General features: G+C 36.3%; 5 protein-coding genes across 5 annotated transcripts; 3 read left to right on the forward strand and 2 right to left on the reverse strand.

Annotated features, from left to right (window-relative positions):
- The first annotated feature begins 367 nt into the window (after positions 1-367).
- Positions 368-2,275, forward strand: Grasp65 (Golgi reassembly-stacking protein 2). Its single transcript, XM_020960217.2, has 2 exons — positions 368-586; positions 731-2,275. The coding sequence occupies exons 1-2, from the start codon at positions 541-543 to the stop codon at positions 2,080-2,082; spliced, it is 1,398 nt and encodes a 465-aa protein (XP_020815876.1). The 5' UTR covers positions 368-540; the 3' UTR covers positions 2,083-2,275.
- LOC110189934 (uncharacterized) lies at positions 2,276-3,588 on the reverse strand. The gene is made up of 3 exons (XM_020960218.2): positions 3,026-3,588; positions 2,831-2,958; positions 2,276-2,716 (listed from the first exon to the last, which is right to left on the reverse strand). The coding sequence occupies exons 1-3, from the start codon at positions 3,220-3,222 to the stop codon at positions 2,466-2,468; spliced, it is 576 nt and encodes a 191-aa protein (XP_020815877.1). The 5' UTR covers positions 3,223-3,588; the 3' UTR covers positions 2,276-2,465.
- Positions 3,530-5,146, reverse strand: LOC110190134 (metaxin-2). The gene is made up of 2 exons (XM_020960457.2): positions 4,731-5,146; positions 3,530-4,664 (listed from the first exon to the last, which is right to left on the reverse strand). The coding sequence occupies exons 1-2, from the start codon at positions 4,809-4,811 to the stop codon at positions 3,939-3,941; spliced, it is 807 nt and encodes a 268-aa protein (XP_020816116.1). The 5' UTR covers positions 4,812-5,146; the 3' UTR covers positions 3,530-3,938.
- Positions 5,147-5,715: 569 nt separating this feature from the next.
- Positions 5,716-11,121, forward strand: RhoGDI (rho GDP-dissociation inhibitor). Its single transcript, XM_020960190.2, has 5 exons — positions 5,716-5,975; positions 8,188-8,387; positions 8,456-8,565; positions 8,627-8,741; positions 10,176-11,121. Exons 2-5 carry the CDS (start codon positions 8,204-8,206, stop codon positions 10,370-10,372), a joined length of 606 nt encoding a protein of 201 aa, XP_020815849.1. The 5' UTR covers positions 5,716-5,975; positions 8,188-8,203; the 3' UTR covers positions 10,373-11,121.
- Positions 9,857-10,215, forward strand: LOC147643564 (uncharacterized). Its single transcript, XM_086833764.1, has 2 exons — positions 9,857-10,101; positions 10,176-10,215. The coding sequence occupies exon 1, from the start codon at positions 9,909-9,911 to the stop codon at positions 10,011-10,013; it is 105 nt and encodes a 34-aa protein (XP_086689890.1). The 5' UTR covers positions 9,857-9,908; the 3' UTR covers positions 10,014-10,101; positions 10,176-10,215.
- Positions 11,122-19,373: the final 8,252 nt, after the last annotated feature.

The following is a 19,373-nucleotide window of genomic DNA, read 5'->3' on the forward strand; positions in this document are numbered from 1 at the left end:
ATATTATTAATACATAGAGACCGACAAAAGAAATAATATTAATCCTTGCAAAGCTTATACAAAATACATTTATTATATTAAAAACTACTAAATACATTTATTGAAATCATATTTCAGTGTTATCTTAATTCATTAGCACCTTTTCGGAAATCTATTTTTAATTTTCATTTCATTTCATTTTTTTTATCTCTCTAATATTTTTTCATTTTTCCGCCAAAGTCTGTTAAGCTCAATTTTTTTCATTTCACCCGCAAAATTTTATTAACTCTTTTTAGTTTGTGTGACCAGTGGCGACCAAAAAAATATTAAAAAATAATAATAATAAATAAATACAAAAAAAATATATTTTAAAAAATATCGCAACTTCGATATTTGTGGAAACAAAATATTACGATATTAATATATCGATATATTGATATTTTGATATATTTCAACAAACCCCGAGAATTGCCACGAAGAACAGAATTTATTAAGACAAACTCCAACGCCGCAAAAGCCATTGCCAGGTTTTGGAATAGAGGTTGTTGACCCAAGCGAAAGATGGGCTCGAGCCACAGCATCCACGTGCCCGGCGGTGGCACCGAAGGTAAAATATCCCCGTAACCCATTTCTCGCCACGGACCACGTAAACCTTGTGTTCGGTGTCCAATCAGAAAACACGAAAACACTCACACCTGTTCCGTAAAAGTAAATAGAAAACATGGCCAAAGTAAAATGAGATCTTCCACAGGTTACCACGTACTCAAAGTGCAGGACAACTCGCCCGGGCAGAAGGCCGGACTGGAGGCCTTCTTTGACTTCATCGTGGCAATCGCCGGCACCCGTCTCGACCAGGACAACGACATGCTAAAAGAGTTGCTGCGCCAGAACGTCGACAAACCGGTGCGCCTCACCGTTTACTCCAGCAAAACGCAGACGGTGCGCGAACTGACCCTTACGCCCAGCAACAGTTGGGGCGGCCAGGGTCTGCTAGGCGTCAGCATCCGGTTCTGTTCCTTCGAGGGAGCCAACGAAAGCGTGTGGCACATTCTCGAGGTGCATCCGAATTCTCCGGCCGAGTTGGCCGGACTACGCGCCTACAGCGACTATGTGATCGGCGCGGATGCCATTCGCCACGAAAACGATGATCTGTTCACGCTGATCGAAACACACGAGCAGCAGCCGCTAAAGATGTACGTCTACAATTTGGACGATGACGCATGCCGCGAAGTAACGATCAAGCCGAACACAGCTTGGGGCGGCGAGGGAGCTCTTGGCTGCGGCATTGGCTTCGGCTACCTGCACCGAATCCCTGTTCAGGCGTCTCCCGTTGCTGGCGGCGGCCTCGGACCTGCTCCCACAGCCTCTGAGGCTTCTGCTCCCCTGCTGACCGCGGGCGGAGTGCCTTCAGCTGGTGCCCCGGTGTCTGCGGCTGGGTCTGCTGTTGTCTCGCCAACGCTCCCTTATATACCCCCGCTAGCTAACACTTTTGGGTCGACAAACGCGGAGATCAGACCACCAACCATTGAACCACCGGCCCAAAGCCTGTTTAAGACCTACTTCAATCCGGATGAAGCCACTGATGCCCTCACTGCTGCGCTGGAGACCCAGGCCAATATTGCTGACCCCGCTCCCGCTGCCACACCTGTTACGTCTGTAGCTGTGGGTACTGACGTGGCTGTGACTCCGGTTCAAGCACCAGCACCAGCTCCGGCTCAGCCTTTGCCGCCGCCAGCTAACATTTTTATACCCGGTGTTTTTGATCCCAATACACAACACAACGCAACTGTAGGTGGCATACCCGCCGCCCAGCTACCCTTTCCACAGGCCACGGCAGCACCAGCAGCTGTGCCCATGTTCTCTGCACCGCAGCAAGCTTATATGTCGGCCCCATCGGCTCTCTCCTATCCAGCTGGCGCACAGACAGTACCCTCGTATCCGCAGGTGCAGCCCTCCATGGGCGGACTGTTTCCCACGCAGCCAACGCCGTTGCCCCCGCAGATGGTGCACGTTTTTACGCCATCGGTACCACCGCCCGCGACTGTTCCAGCGGTGGACAACGAACCGTCGATGCCGGCAACCAGCCAGCCAGCCGGAAACTAAGACTTGAATTTGGCTGATAAACTGGACAAACTGTCGTTAGGCTTTTATCTGTATCTGTATATGCGAGTATCATCCGATTCTTTTGTATGATTGCGGTAGCGAAAATCAAATGTTGTTGCATGCAAAAATGTGTACATTGCATTCATAACAATAATCTAAATTAAATATTATAATAAATAAAAATATAAATGTATTTAAGGCTTTTATATGTATGTATATAAGTGTTTGACTTTATTACTGTGTTGATGGGTTTTTGTCAACGGGTTTACTCAGCTGAACCTTTTATGTACTCTTAATAATAACCTAGAGGCAGATTCTATAATGCGCCCGTGCGGTATTTTACATCTAATTTGAACTATAAAGAGTATTTCGACAGACTCGTTTCATAAAAAATCTAGAGAGGTAGCATACATATTGGAAAGATTCTTTGCCATCGATCGCATTACATGAAGTGTTTCTTTTTGAATGGCCAGTTTTTCTTCTTCAACGTCTATAGGCCGCCGATAATAGTAATGGATATGATCATTCTCTTCCACATTTGTATCCAGATCACGTCTAAAGATCTTGCAAGCTGGTTCCGGAAATTCGAATTCGCTCGATGATGATTCGTGATCTGAAATGTCGATGATATTGTCTGTAACAAAATAGAAAATAAATAAGTTTTTAGGCAGATTCAGTTTAGTTCTCACACAAATATATTTTGATAAACATAGTTTTGGCAATAAGAACATAATGAAATAATATTTACCAGCATTTTCTGTTACCTCGAGCACTTCCCCAAAGTCGTCGTCTTCACGTTCAAAAATGTTCCGCAATCTTGAAAAATATTCCCATTTCGGACGAACTCCGGTTTTGGAAAACTCCAAGGCTTCATTGCTACAAGCAAGAAATATTAATTAATTTATTCGAATACGGGTAATATGGGCATATAATTGATTTATACCGATAACGTTTGGTCATAACCTGCAGCTTTGCTTTTATTTCAATACGAGTCACACCGAAATCACTCATGCCTTCAGCCATGTCCTTTTGGATCAGGGTTTTCTTTCGTTTTCCACGAAAGCTCTTTAGATTGGTCTCCCAGACATCCAGAAAACATTTTGTTGCCTCAGGAGTCCACACGAAGTACTTCCTTTTCATTTAATCTATAAAATTGTATTCTAATACAAAGATCATTCTTTCCGCGGCAACCAGAACAGCTGATTTCGCGACTGTTTCAAGTTGCTCCAGTGTGACCGATCCACGATTATAAACCTTTTCGGAAAGAAATACTAGCCAGCTGCGCCGGTTTTTTTTCTAAAAATATGTAATCCTACGTTCAAATTTGTTGAGTAGTTAAAGCTGGGAATCGGAATATTTAACATTTATTATATTAATTTTTAAGACAAACATTTCATCTTATACCCTGGGTCACAAGTGAATCAAAGAATTGTTAAAATGCCAAATATTTAATAACAACCAAAACATTTATTAAAATTCTCGAAAAGTTATTTATAATATTATTTGCTGAAAGTAGAGTGTTTAAAATAATTGTTAGATATTTTTGAATACGTTAGCAAAATTTAGCTACAAAAATAAATCGCACTGCCTTATTTAAATGCGCTTTTTCGGGAAATTAAAGTGGGCGCCTAATATTAAAAACCATAGTTCGAATTGTGTTTTTAGGATGGTAATTAAGGTGTGCTTTTAAGAGAAGCGTTCGTACTAAAGCTTAAACTAAAACTATTTAACAACTAGACAAGCTTTAACTAAACCATATAGCAGATGAAAAACAAATAACATAAATAGAAATGATAATATTTGATCTATAATTTGGCACTTATACCATCATTTTTGTCGAAATAATAACATTAAAACTAATCTTGCAGGCACCTGGTTTGAAAGTATTTCTCATCGACGAACCGGCAGAACTCGACCAGGTGTTTAAACTTTTGCACAGTCTGGGCCAGCGCCATGTTAGGCAAATTTGTGGTGAGGATACTGAAGAGATGCCCAAATGCGATGGCATCCAGCTCGCAGGGTTGATCGCCGTAGAAGAAGGGTGTGTCGGGGAACTCTTTGAGTTTATACTCCAGCGTCTCGCAGCACTTGGCCACCTTCTCGATGACGTTCTCGATCTCCAGGTCATCCCACTGATAGACCTTCAGTAACTTCAAGGCATTCCGCCGTTTACCATAGTTCTGCATGTGGTTGAGAGGCCAGGGAAAGACGACTCCGTTTCTTGGCGCAGTTACCTCCTTGTAAACGCGCTCGTTCTTGAAGCTGATGTACAGCTCGGCCATGGTAAATATGTTTTCCACCAACGACACGTAAGTCCGCATGTCAGCCTTTTCGTCCTCGTCCTGCCAGCTCCCAATGGCCATGTCCTTTTGTTCCACAAAATTCACGATCGGCTCGAACTCGGCAAAAATGAACGCGCCAGCCCTGATAAATGGCAACTTGGTCATCCTTCCACCCGGGGACATGTGTTCGGCGTTGGCGCAGGATCGGATACCGAAGGGGAGGTTGCACATCTTCAGGTAGGCCTTTACTGCCAGACAACTGGCGTTCTCCGGCAGCAGAATCTGCTCGGCCTCATATGGCTTTTATACAGAGGATTATGGAAACATATTAGTTTGCAAGCTGAGAGCCGTTTGACGGAAGCTCACCTGGTAGATAGTGGCGTCTTCAGGCCATGGCTCGGCGGCCAGCTTATCGGCGGTGTTAAGTTGACTTAAGTACTGTGTCATTTTCCAAAATTTCAATAAAAAACAGAACGATGAAGTAATAATAAACAGCTGTTGACCAGTGGGGCCGACGCAGCTCAAATAAAATAGTACGACGGATTCTCAAAAAAATATACTAACCTATACTTTTATAGCCATAGCTATTTATTTATTTCTTTTTTGTCACACCTATCCATACTCACTCCTGACCTTAAATATAATCCAATTATAAATATTGGGTTGGCAAGAAAGTCATGACGTTTTTTTATTAATCGTTTTTAATATAATTTATTTACGACTAATCGAGCACCAGTGTCACACTTTTTAGTATCGTTTTAAAGCTTATTGTCTTAGGTACTATCGACGAAAATTAGGTATTTATTCAATAACATTTGTGGAAGCTATAGCAAATTAAACATGGAGAACCAAAGTGAGCATTTTCGGCATATTTTGCTTTTTTACTTTCGAAAAGGAAAAAAAGCGGTCGAAGCTCGCGAAAAATTGTGCGAAGTATATGGTAAAGATGCCATGAGTGATCGCCAATGTCAGCGCTGGTTTGCCAAATTCAGGCTTGGAGATTTTGGAGTTAAAGACGCTCCACGTTCTGGTCGACCATCGGCCGTTTTTGAAGAACAAATTCAGGCTTTGCTGGATGAAAACCGGCGTTATTCAACGCGAGAGATGTCAGAGAAGCTTAGTGTGTCGCATACAACGGTTGAAAACCATTTGAAGAAACTTGGCTACGTAAGAAAGCTCGATGTTTGGGTTCCGAGAGATGGTCATTAGTGGTCGAACAAAACGGCCAATACATAATTGATTAATTATAAGTCCTGATATAAATAAATTATCTTTGAAAATATTGAAAAAAAAAAAACGAAATGACTTTCTTGCCAACCCAATATATATGTTTATTTAAATGCACATTGTTGCTGTGCAACCAAAGTATTGGTATTTTTTCATGACTCCGGTAACAATTGGCGTTGACTTACAGCAGCTGGTAACACTTAGACTTCTTGTTTCGCCGAGTGTTTTTCGTTGTATTTTGCTTTGTTTCAAAATTAGTCAGCCACAAACCCATAAAAAATACATAAGGAAAAGAAGGAATCTGTGTAATCACCAGGCCACGTGACTCTCCCGCAAAACTCATTGAAACTGTTAAATTTGAATATAACTTAGCACATTAAAAAGGTGAGTGCGCGTCGTTCCTGTCGATTGTGAGTGTGTGCGAGTGCTGCGTTCCCATGCATGCCGCGTAATTGATACTTGAATCCAACCATAGTACTGTTCCTTAGTATTATTAACAAATATTTGGTTATCTGCACGGGCCAAGGTACCACTCCCAAAAAATCGTACTTGCAAACAATGACGATTCATGTGCCGGTCACAGTGTGCGGGCGTGTGTGTGTGTGACTTGGTGTGCGTGATTCATACATACAATACATACATATGTACGTCTGAGGCCTTAACATTCTTCTTGCACATTTCGTTATCAAGCTACAAAAACTGGCATGGTTCGTTCATTTCCTTAAATTATCCCCACTCTCTTCTGGCGGGGGGTCGGCTCTCTTCGTCTCCTTCTCCTCTTCTCTCTCGCTCTCCCTCTATCGCTTCCCCGAAATTTTGTTTGGAATTCGAATTTTCGGTTTTTGGTCAGATTGTTCTTGAAATTACCTTTTCTCACTCAACCTTAATTATTCGAATTGTATTTATTGGCCCAAACGTTCGTTCGTTGTTAGTCTGGAAAATGTTTATTATTTTCGTTTCTCTTTCTCACTACTTAAATTTTTTGCTATTCCCGCTTCTACACGGAAACATAAATTGAATGTTTTTCAATATCTTGTCTTTATTTTTTTTAGTATTATAAGTTTTTATATTTTGGTATTATATTAAAATGCAATTGCACTTGGCTGTATAGAGGATAAAATTGTATTTAATATATTGATTAAAAATTATGCAAGTTTGCTCTTAAATACGAATTAATAATTATTTAAATGACAAGAAAGGGGGCAAAGGCAGGTAAAATTTCCAAAATATATGAATTTGATAAGCGCTTCCCCTACAACCATATGTTTTTTTCAAAAAATTAAAAGGAAAAAAATTAAAATAAGTTCTAGGCTATTCTACAGTAAAATGCTTACATTTTAATTTTAACAATTCAAGCAAATAGTTTGGCGTTACGGATCTTTTTCCTTATATTGTATTTGATATAAAATTTGTACTGGGGTCATAATTTTGACTTCTCCTTTCAGTTAGTAATTTCGAATTTTATGTGCAAACCCGAAAAGATCTTGTTTCTCTGTGTACACGTCTGCCTGAAATCCGTCTATATAGATACATTTTAATTATCTCGCAACAACCTGATGTCAAGTAATAACATTTCAATTTCATGTGTATAGCTTGTGCTGACCGTGTATATAAAGCCAAATGTGGAGGCTTGAGAATTATTATTGGGCCAATACTCGTTGAAAATGGACATAAGGCAACCAGGCAACCGACGTGTATTTAGATAGTGAAAAACAAAGCAAGATAATAATAAAGGCTTCGGTGGGTTGAGCGATAGCGGGGGGTTTGGGCTTTTGTCGCCCGTTCTGTTCAATATTATTCAATGCCGATATCCGCCCTCTCTCTGTCTATCGTATGCTCTTGCCTTATCTGCCACAGTGGCTCCGTATTTGGTTGGACCTTTTTTTTTATTTATTTTTCCCACTCTGACCAGCTGCAAGTCGCCTTTTCCCCCCGCCGCCGTCATCCGCCCCGTATGCCAATCAACCCGTCAGTTCATCAATGCGTTAATAATTGGAATTTAATCAATATTATTGAACGTGCATATGAAGTGGCCAACGTTTGGTCGCATCTCAAACATTACAGTTGCCAAAAAAGAAATATATGTTAATGGAATGATAAGCTAATCAACCAGGGAATGTATCTTATTGAATTCGCGCAGTGACATTTAATTAGTGATCTGATTGGAAAAGTAATCTAGCAAATACATAAAAAATTAATATTTAGATATATTCTTAGCAAAATCAAGCCTTAGTAAACAAGTACATTTTCTTAGATTATAAGTACATTTACAGAAAAGGCTCAGTGTGTTTCAGTAATTCAGGAATATAATTCAGATGTAGCTTCTTCTAAACGCACATACTTTATATGGAGGCTAATTGTTGTATATATGCATGTACATGCATATATAATACAATATCATTATCGTCAACATGTTACTCACACTCCTAAAAATATGCCTATGACCCATATGCTTCTTAAAGAGAGACTGAAAGCAAGTGAGAAATACTAAACAAAATCTCTAGCAACATATAAAACAATAACATCGTCAGCAATTAAGACGGTGCCTCACATTTAAATGTAATTGATTGATAAATAAACTATTCCACTTGGACAGTTCTAGGTTAGAAGACATGGCCGAAACAGAGACGAAGCCCCACCCCGACCATCACGATGAGGATGTTCATGATGCCAACTACCAGGCACCGCCGGAGAAGACCATCGAGGAGATAATGGCCGCCGATCAGGAGGACGAGAGCTTGCGGCGCTACAAAGAGGCCCTTTTGGGCGCAGCCCAGACCGAAAAAATTGTCGTTGGTAAGACGTTATGATTTTTGGCATTTAAATATCCAATATTAATCGATTATTCATGATTAATTTTCAAGAACCCAATGATCCGCGAAAGGTGATTGTGAAGAAACTGGCGCTCGTTGTAGAGGGTCGAGATGATATGGAATTGGATCTTACCGGTGACCTAAGTCAGCTAAAAAAGCAGGTAATTAAAAACAAATTACGCCTTTTTATAGCCTAAAAATATATCTTTAAATTATTGGCAGCTTTTTGTGATCAAAGAAGGTGTTCAGTACAAGGTGCGCATTGATTTTATTGTGCAGCGTGAAATTGTCCATGGCCTTAAGTATGTGCAAAAGACTTCTCGCTTGGGTGTTAACGGTAAGTGTGTATAGATTTTAAATTTAAACAGAGACAGAGACAAATATTTTAATTAATTGTGGGTAAAACTTAGTTGTTGGTAATATTTAACCAGGTCTGGAACTAAATGGGTTATAATGTTATTAAGATTTAATGAGATTATGACTAGAAATGACCAAAACTTCCTATATGCCGGTATTATATTGATATTTGACGCGAAATTCAATATACAAATCGATATATTAAAAGTTGTCATCGATCGATAAATCGATCTTATGTTTGCTATTTTAGACTATATAACACGAATATTTTTCGGTAACTCATATATTTAAATACATATATTTATTAAATTTATAAAATCAGAGCTCGCAAATAACTGTCGACCGATTTTTTTCTTGCGCTCTCGTTGCGAGCACAACCGAAAAAGTCCATACTCTCTCGCTCTCGCTCTGAGCAAGAGACTCTTGCTGTATTCTTTTATGTTTTCTGTTGAACGTTTTTCGTTGAGCTCTTTGTGTGTCGCTCTTTCAATGAGCATTGCCTAAAGAGCGAAACGAGAAACGGTCGCACAATGAGAGTCAGCAAAAGACCGATTGACCGAAAAACTCAACGCAAACGGTCTTTGCATTTACTCACACACACTCATTCCACGATCGCAATACAGACGCCTAACGACTTGCTTGCCTATGCGTGTGAGTGTATACCAATACATATGCAAAAGACCTTTTGCTTCACTGAACACGACAAAACGGTCTTGGAACAACCAGAACAAAACAGAATTAAAAAAAACGGTTTCGCTCTGAGCGAGAGCGAGCTCATTTAAGCACCCTTATTTCGGTTGCTCTCTGAGTTTTTTCGTAAAGTGTCAGGAAAAGACACTTATTTGCAGACAACGAGAAACGGTCGACAGTTATTTGCGAGCTCTGTATAAAATACATTATTTATTTTTATTTTTAAAATTCCGTTTCTATATTGTAGAGATACTTTTGTGAATATATATTGAATTTTAACTCGCGATATAATCCCTTATTAAGACCTCTATAAATCAGGTATTTTTGTGTACAGGTCGGTGCCAGCACTTTTGAGACTTCACTTTTCTAGTAGCTGCGACATTCAATTGTGCAGCGTTTGTCTTTAGTTCTTGGTTGTCGTTTGAAGGGATTAGTCGCATTCTAGGCTGAGATCGTAATGGGGAACGCTACCTTCAATGGCACTACATTTTTGTACGGATTTTGTAGCATTGTTTATATTGTGTTTTTAACATTTGCCATATTAACGATAGTCATGTGTTGAGATTAACGTAATTTGTTATGTCCTATTATTATCTCCAATGCCAAACATTTATTTCGGATAATTTATTATACGTGGGTTTAAGTTGTGGGTAAGATTGCATCAGAGAGCCCAAAATGTAATATATATTCCGAGTAACCAGGTATTTTTCGTATCTTTATTTAGTCGATAAAATGAAGCATATGGTTGGCTCCTATCCGCCAAAGAAGGAGATTCAATTCTATTTGACGCCCGCCGAGGAGGCGCCCTCCGGTACATTCTCCCGCGGCACCTACTCGGTCAGCTCTGTCTTTACGGATGACGACAAGCATATACACCTGGAGTGGGACTGGACCTTTGAGATTAAAAAGGACTGGGCCTAAGGACAATACCAGAACCACACACATACACACACACATACTTAAATCCCATACATACGCTTTTGTTTTTCCCAAAACATGTCTTGTAAATGAGTTAATTTTTGTTCCAAAAGAGTGTAAGCAAGAGTTTCCAAAATATGCAATTGATCGATCGTCAAGTATTTTTGTTAATGGTATTAAATTGTAACTATTTTTGTAACTAAAGTGTAATGAAAAGCCATGATAAGTATTTTTGATACCCAATGCTAATTGAATGTGTGTACATGAAGAGCAATTCTCGCCAATGTCCGTCGATCAGTCGAGTCAAACCCAAGTCAGGTCACTGGGCCAGTCAGTCATTCGTTTATTTGGCTCTAAATGCCATTGCCTATGTTAAACATGTATTTTCAAACATATAAATAACGGAGTAATGAACTTAAAGTTGTATGCATTTCGCTATGTATTTAAATTTAATGAAAGTCACAGTGTTTATGTTAAATGTAAGCTCAAGTCCCCGAAATAAAGGAAACAATACCCAAAGATGATTCCCTTACCGTAATCCAGCATCCCTCTAATCAAGCAATTCGAAGAACTGTTAAACTTAATTAAAGCTGATACTTTATAATGCATTTGATATCTGTACAGCGTCAAAACACACATTATTCTAACTGAAAACTATCTCTGTGTATTTTATGTGTAAAAGTTATGCGAATGCTGATTGAATGCAACCGAAGAGCAATAAATAATAAAATATACATATTTTAAAATGAAAACTATACTATTATTCTACAGATAAACTATAATTTAAATATGTTTTCTCTATTGTTTGATACATGGTTATTTTTGTCGGTTATATGACAGTTTCTCACTTCATTTTGTACTTTGGAATTTTTACACTATTTGCATGCTGTTTTTTTTTTTGTTTTGAAAAAGTTTTGAAAAAACTAGATCTTAAAATATTTAACAAATTAAATTAATGCTTAAAAGAACAGCAAAGGGTTTTTTTTTCAAGGGTATATACACTTTTTATTTTTAATATATATATTTTTTTAATTTTTTACAATGAAAATAATGTTTTATTTCGCAAATATCTAAAAGAAAATATAACTTTGATTTTTTTTTTAGATTCCTTCTTTTATCCTTTTTAGTATTTCTTATTAAATATTTGTAATACATATAAAATATAGTAAACATAGTTTTTCTTGAATATTAGTCTTTCGTTTACTCATACTAACAATTTGTGCAAGGTGTATAAAATGGAAGAGAGAAATCTAAAAGTCCGCGAGAGAGGAAAGTTCTCTGTTTACATTTGGCTCAATCAACATGTTGCTGTGCCTGTTGCACTCACGCTCTCTCCACATGTTGCTCAACACCCGGAGCTTACCTCAATGCAGAAAATAATAACCACATTAAATATTCCAACGCACATTTGTCTTGAAAAACGCGAATAACAACTGCATGAATAAGTAAATTGCTGGTTTGGAAATTGCGTCGGTTGCCAGAAGCAAAATCGCGAAATGTAAGAAAAACAACAAGATTATTTTCGGGGGGATAGCCCGAGGCATTCAGGTGGTTGGTTCTCCTTTGAGCCTGTCATATTCCAAGAAATATTACGCCAAAAAATAAGAACAAGGCATCCTTCAACAATAAAATGTTTATTTGTTGTCTTTTTTTTATTTAGGAAAGAAACAATTAGGGCCAATAAAAAATCCGAAAATATCCTTGTCCGAATTGTGTTTTTATAAAGTAATTAAAAAGGTCTGAAAAACGAATATCATGAGAAATATGCAAAAGAATAATTATTGTTGTTAAATTTCAATGAATTCCTTTCTTAGGATAAATATATATTGGGAAAAACGAACAATGGTTGGGTTCGTAATCCATATCTATTGTCCTTGAAGGACATCTTAGTAATCCAGACTGTAGAAGCTAGTGTCACAAGCTAGTATAAGGAATCAAATTCAGTTGAAAATTTTAATAAGAAAATAGAATTTTTTGTCAAAATACAGATACTTGTAACAGGAAATCCCACCAGTAGTCCTTCAAATTTAATTCATTCCATTTTTTAATTTTAATTTAATTAAAACTTTAATTAGAATGCTTGCGGAAGCAACTTAGTGACAGCAAAAATATAAAGCTTAGACAATCTTGAGATTCGATTGATAGATATACAATAAATAATAAGTCCCAAATAAGTGCTGGAATCATTTAACCAGTTCCAATTTAAGTTTAAAATGACTATGTTGATTGAAATGCAGAAAATTCTACGATTGCATATTGTTTACATTTACAAGAAAACTCAAGCATAAAAAGTTTTACTACAAAATTAAAAAAGAAAAAGAGGGGGAAAATCCCAGTGGGCAGAAGTGGTGAGCCAACTTTTTGCGCTAATTTAAAAAAGGCGGCTAACTATACTAAGCCTTCGGCCCATTATCCTTTATTTCTTATTGGTACTAGGTATTAAGTTTACAGAATATTAAAGTTATAGCACAAGTTTAAATTAAAGCCGCGAAAACTGTTTACTGTGGAAGCCGTGTTAAATATATAATTTTCGTTGAAAAAAAGTTTATTTTGTATAAAACTTTGTTTTTCTTTTTCTAAAAAAAACATATATAGTTTCAAATCTTTATTTTCGTCAAACAAAACTAGGTGTTTCTAAATTTCTACACTGACTTTAATGAAAACGAATTTAATTTCCGTTGTCTTAACATAAAAAAACATAAAATAAAAATTAATAACAAACCACATCGGCCAATCCAATCCGCCCATTCATGACAACATTAAAATTTTACATTCTTATTTGATTCAGGAGTTCTGGAACTGAATCCGATAGGATTCCTCCTACCCGTAACCTAAGCTCTGTGAGCTGCCAATGTTTTTGCATAAAGCATTCACGTCCATCTCTGTCCGTCGAGAATGTTTTGATTGACAGACGGTCCGTCGGATTATAACCATTCAGTCAACGCACCCGCACTTTCATTCTGTCACTGTGCCCTTTTTGCCGGCTCCTGCCAATTGTCCGCCTCCTCCTTTATGGTCCATTGCATCCGGCTGTAAGGTCCAATGAAGTTTGTTGGAAAAAATTCAACGAATGGAAAAACAATAGCTGCAAAAAGTGGGTATAATAAAGAAGAAATGAAATCAAAAAGGAAACGAGGAGCAACAGGCTAAGTGCAAATGTATACATGCATCTGGGCACACATGCACACGCCGGAAATGCTACTGGCGGCCATTTTGTCCATATGTGGGGACAGTGATGTCATTTGTTTATATATACAAAATGAATACCCAGTATTGATTAATATTTATAGGTTTGAATTGCAGAAGCAGTCTCCATTTACCTTAAATAAAGGTTTTTGTTACAAAACATAATATGTTACCTTTTTGTAAATTTCAATTAGTTTCACTTTAGATCTGATAAATGGGTGCCTTTATTGGGTTTTCTTCACCACCATGGATAAGTTTCGTTAAGCCTATTTAAACATAATTAAATCTACCAAAGATTTGAGGAACTTTTCGGTTTCTGCCAGACTCTAATTTCGTATGCGGGTCAGAGCACGAAACCATGTTGCGAAAGTTTTTTTCTCCTTTGCAGCCAGGAGCGGCTACGTGGCGTATGATGAATTTTATTTAACGTTAGCTGGTGGCGAGGGTGGAAAATAGATAGAGGTATTAAATGACGGCAACTTATTGTTTCCATTATTACATTTTCTTTAATAAATGGTAGTATTTCGGGTAGCCAAATCGGATTGGTCGCGGTATAAGGTAATAAAAATTTAATTTGAAGACTTAAAACAACCATTTGGTGAGTTGAAAATATTTGTTTTCTTTTTAAATGACTTCAAATATTAAACAATACTCAGGTGGCTTTAAGCGGACACACACGCAGGTAAGGCAACTTTAAATGGGAGTGTCGAACACGTCAGGAAACTGTAGGTTGACCGTCAGATTTATGCGTGGCCGGCAGGACATAAAAACCAAACGCAAACAGCCACAAATGGCATATACTTTTTCCATAGCTCCACTTCTTATTTTTTTATGATTTTCCCCCCACTGGACAGCAAAAATAATTTGCGTTTATATTGAATTTATTTTTTTCCTTGGTGGAGATTCAGTCAAAGTTGGCAGGAAATTGCATGATTTGTGAATATATTTATTCAAATGGCCTTGCGGTGGGCCCCTAATTTACATTTCGACATTGATTTTTCTATTAGCAATCCAAGTTTTTGTTTGCTTCTGCTTTTTCAGAAAAGTTGATAATGGGTAATCAGGACTGTGTAGGGTCAAATTTAGTGAGCTTTTGCAACAGATATATTGCTTTAATAAACAGACTAAATAGTTTTGTAAAAAATTTAAAAAATGTGTTGAAGTCTTCTGTTATAAAGTCTTTTAAATTCCTCACAAAAACATGTACAAGTACAAATACGTTTCCACTGTGCATTTATATTTAAAGCTGGCTTTAAATGTATTCAATAATTTATGTTGCCTGTGTTTAATATGGTTAACGAGGGTTGTCAACAAAAATGTAACATTAATTCAGACAATTTAACCCTTATTTAGACCTCGTTGGACTGGCTCCACTCCAACTTGCGAATGTGTTGAATATCCAGGGACAAAGCAGACTTTTGGGCGTTTTAAAGGACGATGTCAACAAGCTGTTGCCGCAAATACACACACACACACACACACACACACACACACACACACACACACACACACACACACACACACACACACACACACACACACACACACACACACACACACACACACACACACACACACACACACACACACACACACACACACACACACACACAAAAAAATAAACACATACACATTTCAGAGCCAGTTAATTGTCTACCAAGGGGTATGGATCCTGGGGCAGCAGCCCGAGTTCGTTATTGTTGCAGATTTTGCTTTTGCCTTTGTTGAGTTTGCAGTTTTGTAATTAAGTCAAGGGCACTAATTAAAGAACGCTTCGTAATTAGGCTTTATGTCCCTGCCAACTGTCGACACACTAGAAATATATTCCCACCCTTGAGTATGTGCAAAATTTAAAGAATCTCTGGCCTTGCCGGCGTTGAAATTGATTTTCTGCCACAGGAAAACGCTCAGGGGGATTGAAGTTCATTAAAAATGCAAAAAACGTTAGTGGCTATATTGGCTATGACCCCCAGCAAATGGCATTGACTGACATTTAATAGCCGTTCATTAAATTATCATTTACTTGGTTTACTTTCACGGAGCCAAAGGAGGAGGAGCCTTGAAAAGAAAAAGTGGTAAGGCGGAACTAACATTTTCCCAAGTTATTTATAGCTTAAATCGTTAACTGGCAATTATTACCCTAAAAATAAATATGGTCATAGAAGAGAAAGGATGTTAGATTTGTTTTTAGATTCATTATAAAAGTAAATACTTACTTAAGGTTACTATATTAGCTATATTTCTAATTTCGATATATAAATTTTTAGATAATTTCCATTTTAAATTTTAGAATATACATTAAAGTCATATCAAAAAGCCACACTCACTTCTAAGAAGCCTTCTTCAGTGGGAATTAAGCCATTTGACTTGGCTAGCTGTCGCCTTCCTGTCTCAAGTGGCCATCCTTGGAAGTCCAGGACTAACTTTTCAGGGCGGCGTGCGAAGGTAAACATGTTTTGATTTCGATCTTTAAATGTATTATTCCACCCACTGGATTGGCATCGAGGGTCACCGTGACCTTGGTGGCTGGCCGTTACCTTTAATCTATCGGCAGGCGAGACACCTTTATCGGTGCACAAATATATGCAAAGTCCATTTGAGCCTTCAATTAGTTAATTTGCCTTGATCCCGGGTACTCCGGTCGTCGGCTTTACACATTTCAAATTGCCTTTTAATGGCTGCGGATGCTTAAAGCTGCTTTCATTTTTGTTTATTCACAGGCTGAAATTTCATTATTATTTATGCAAATCCGGAATCCGGCAGGAGCTTCATGGGAATGCAGTCTTCCTGAGGTGTGTGCCACATACTTGTGGTGTATTTCGTGTAATAAAGACAGTATTGGATTGTAAATGATCTTTAATTGGTGGAACGTTAATCAACCATCATATAATTTATACACAAATAGATAAATTAATTCATAACTTTAGGATAAATTAATAATCATTGTCAAAAATATTTAAAATCCTAAAAAGTTGAAAAACGTCTTACCGAATTTTTTGTGTTACCTCTATTTGGTGTCACTTTTTGAAAAAGGATAAGAAATTATATAAATAAAATCATTTTTAAAAAACCTATACATTTTTTAGATTTATTTTTGTATAGTTTTAATGTGAATGAGGTTAATTCTCTATTTTTTTAGCATTTGGAAAGTAAAAATGTTAATTTCTTAAATTGCTGATGAAGATGGACAACTTGTTCTGAATTACGAATACCAACTTGAAATCTATAACAGACCCTAGGCATTTCAGCGCACCGTTGCCAGCTATGGATTCATGTAATTGGATTTCAAATAATTAAAATAACGCATATAAATTTACATAATAAAGCCCGATAATTTCTATAAGCTAAAAAGTCGATAAAGCATCCTTGCTTTGCACATGGAACTTTCAATATCATGGCTAAATTTGTGGACAACTGTTGCCCAAGCTCTGTCAGAGTCCATTACGTATACGCCCCGTGATGTCCGACGGAAATTGCACAAGTCAGCAAACACACTGCAACCAAAGTACCCACTTTGAGCAGGTGTTTGTGTGTCAACTGAGCAGCTCAAACATTTTCCCACACTCGTGTCAGGCCAGGAACGAGTGCTGACAATATCCTGCTAAGCTGAAATTAACAGGAACAGGAACGAACTGAGCTGAGCTGCTAGTAAGTAATTTAATTTCAGGAAATTGAGGTTGAAGTGGACCTAGTGTCAATGGCAAGTTCTAGTTTCTGAATCGAAGTGAACGAATTAAATGACAAATCTCGCCGTTTGTTAATTGCTAAAACAATATGCATGCCAATAGTAACACTTCCACAAACTTCATAGAATAAATATCTATTACTAAGTGCATTGTAATACTGGACTGCAATATATGTAATCCATTCAATTATCTTTAAATCATTAGGTAACAATCATTAATAGTATAGGTCTTAGATTAGAACTAAGATAGGCTCGTTAACGGCGTTGGCTACTAAGGCAGGGGAATAATAAGAAGAAAATTGGATTGCACTTTCAATAACATACTTGAAAAGATTAGATTAAATGAATTAAAACAAAAAATGTTTTTTATTGTCTTAATAATTGCTTTTCGTCAGATTTTATAGTGATTGATCATTGATTAGTCCATATTTTAAGCTGATTAAGATATGGCAATTGAACCCAAACTCAGGAAACGAAAGGTAATAATAAATATATCAATCTGTGGAACTTTAAAATATAAGAATTTTTGACAGACCATAATTAAAACAATTATAGAACTATAATCTTTTTCATATCAAAATATGAAAATAGAAGTATGAGAAAGCTTATACAGCTGAAATATTATTTAGATTGGTTTATAATTTTGAAGAAAGGGTTAAAAATGATTTAGAATTGTATGATGTATTGAAAAAAAGAAATAAAGAAAATAAATGCCTATAAACTGAAAATTTAAATATTAAAGATCAATTTGTGTTAAAAAGTTATTATTCAATTCAGGGTAGCACACCTTACGATTGCATTTTGAAAGCTATGTGATGTTATAAATTTGGGATTATTGGGTACGTAAAAACATATGCTTGAAACTTTTCAATAATTCTGTAACCTCATGTAAAAAGGATTTTTGTAATTTCATGGATATTGTGATTTACTCTTCATTTTCCGATACTTCAGTTCTTTATTTGTACTTGCTAATTTTTTACGTTCACAGATTTTCCTTTTAAATCTTTGGCCTTTATATTATTCAATTGTCATTGTTTTCGTTATCAATTAGAATTGTTATTCTAATTTATAAAGAAAACTTTGAAAATGTATACTATTATTGTTTTCGAATAGTCAATTATCCTAAAATAGTTTAAATATATTTTTTAATGATGTAAAATAATGTAAACATTGACAACATATTAACAATTAATATAAAACTGTAAAATGTTAAAATAATTATAAATTAAAATCAATATATTTAAATTTTTTAGAAATAAAAACTTCAATAATATTCTTGACTTTTTTGTTTATTTAATGAAAATGTTTTCACATCATTTTATTTAACATCGATTATATTCTTGTATAAAATTGTTCATTTAACCAGGACTGGAATTCATCTGTTCGATCTTTGAATGCAAATGAAAATAAACATTTTTTATTGTACTCTTTGTTAAACAAAATTCGTGCAGATATTTAAAATTTAGAACATTATATTGCCATCGATTAGTTCATTGATCAGTGCCGGCACTTCTTGGTGTTGTTGTTTTTTTTTCGAAATGAAAACATGAAACCCAAACAGAGCTATGCTCGTTCTCCCTCTCTCTTGACTTGTTCTCTCAAGAATGATTTGTTGCTCGCTCACTCAGCAAGGTCGGCAACATGTTGCTGTGCTGCACAGTGGTTCGATTTCTTAATGCATGTTGTAAAAAATATAATTTCTTAATTTTAATAGAGTTTTGTGTATTTATGTAATAACTTTGCTACCATTTTTTGAAATAATAGTTTTCAAATAAACTTTAGTTAAGTATTAAATACTTATTCTTTTGCGTGTTTTTAATAATTCATAACAATTACATTTCCGAATCCGTAAATTTTTGTATATTATATGTTAATAGAATTTATCTTTAAGATATGTTAATGGATCGTAATATAATACAATTAAATATTTCTTTATAATAAATTAAATAAATATTAAATTTACTAGTAAGCTAAATAATTATTGATTTATATAAAATTTTAACAGAATAATTAAGGGTTCAAATGAGATGAAAATTGCAAACCATTTGTCACTTTAGATAAAGATACAACTCTTAATATTTATATAAATAATACGAAGTATTGATAAAAGTAATAAATTACTAATACAAACCC

This window comes from Drosophila serrata, unplaced genomic scaffold, assembly GCF_035046125.1.
Source record: "Drosophila serrata isolate PLE 108 unplaced genomic scaffold, ASM3504612v1 contig_272, whole genome shotgun sequence".
Taxonomy (NCBI): Eukaryota; Metazoa; Arthropoda; class Insecta; order Diptera; family Drosophilidae; genus Drosophila; species Drosophila serrata.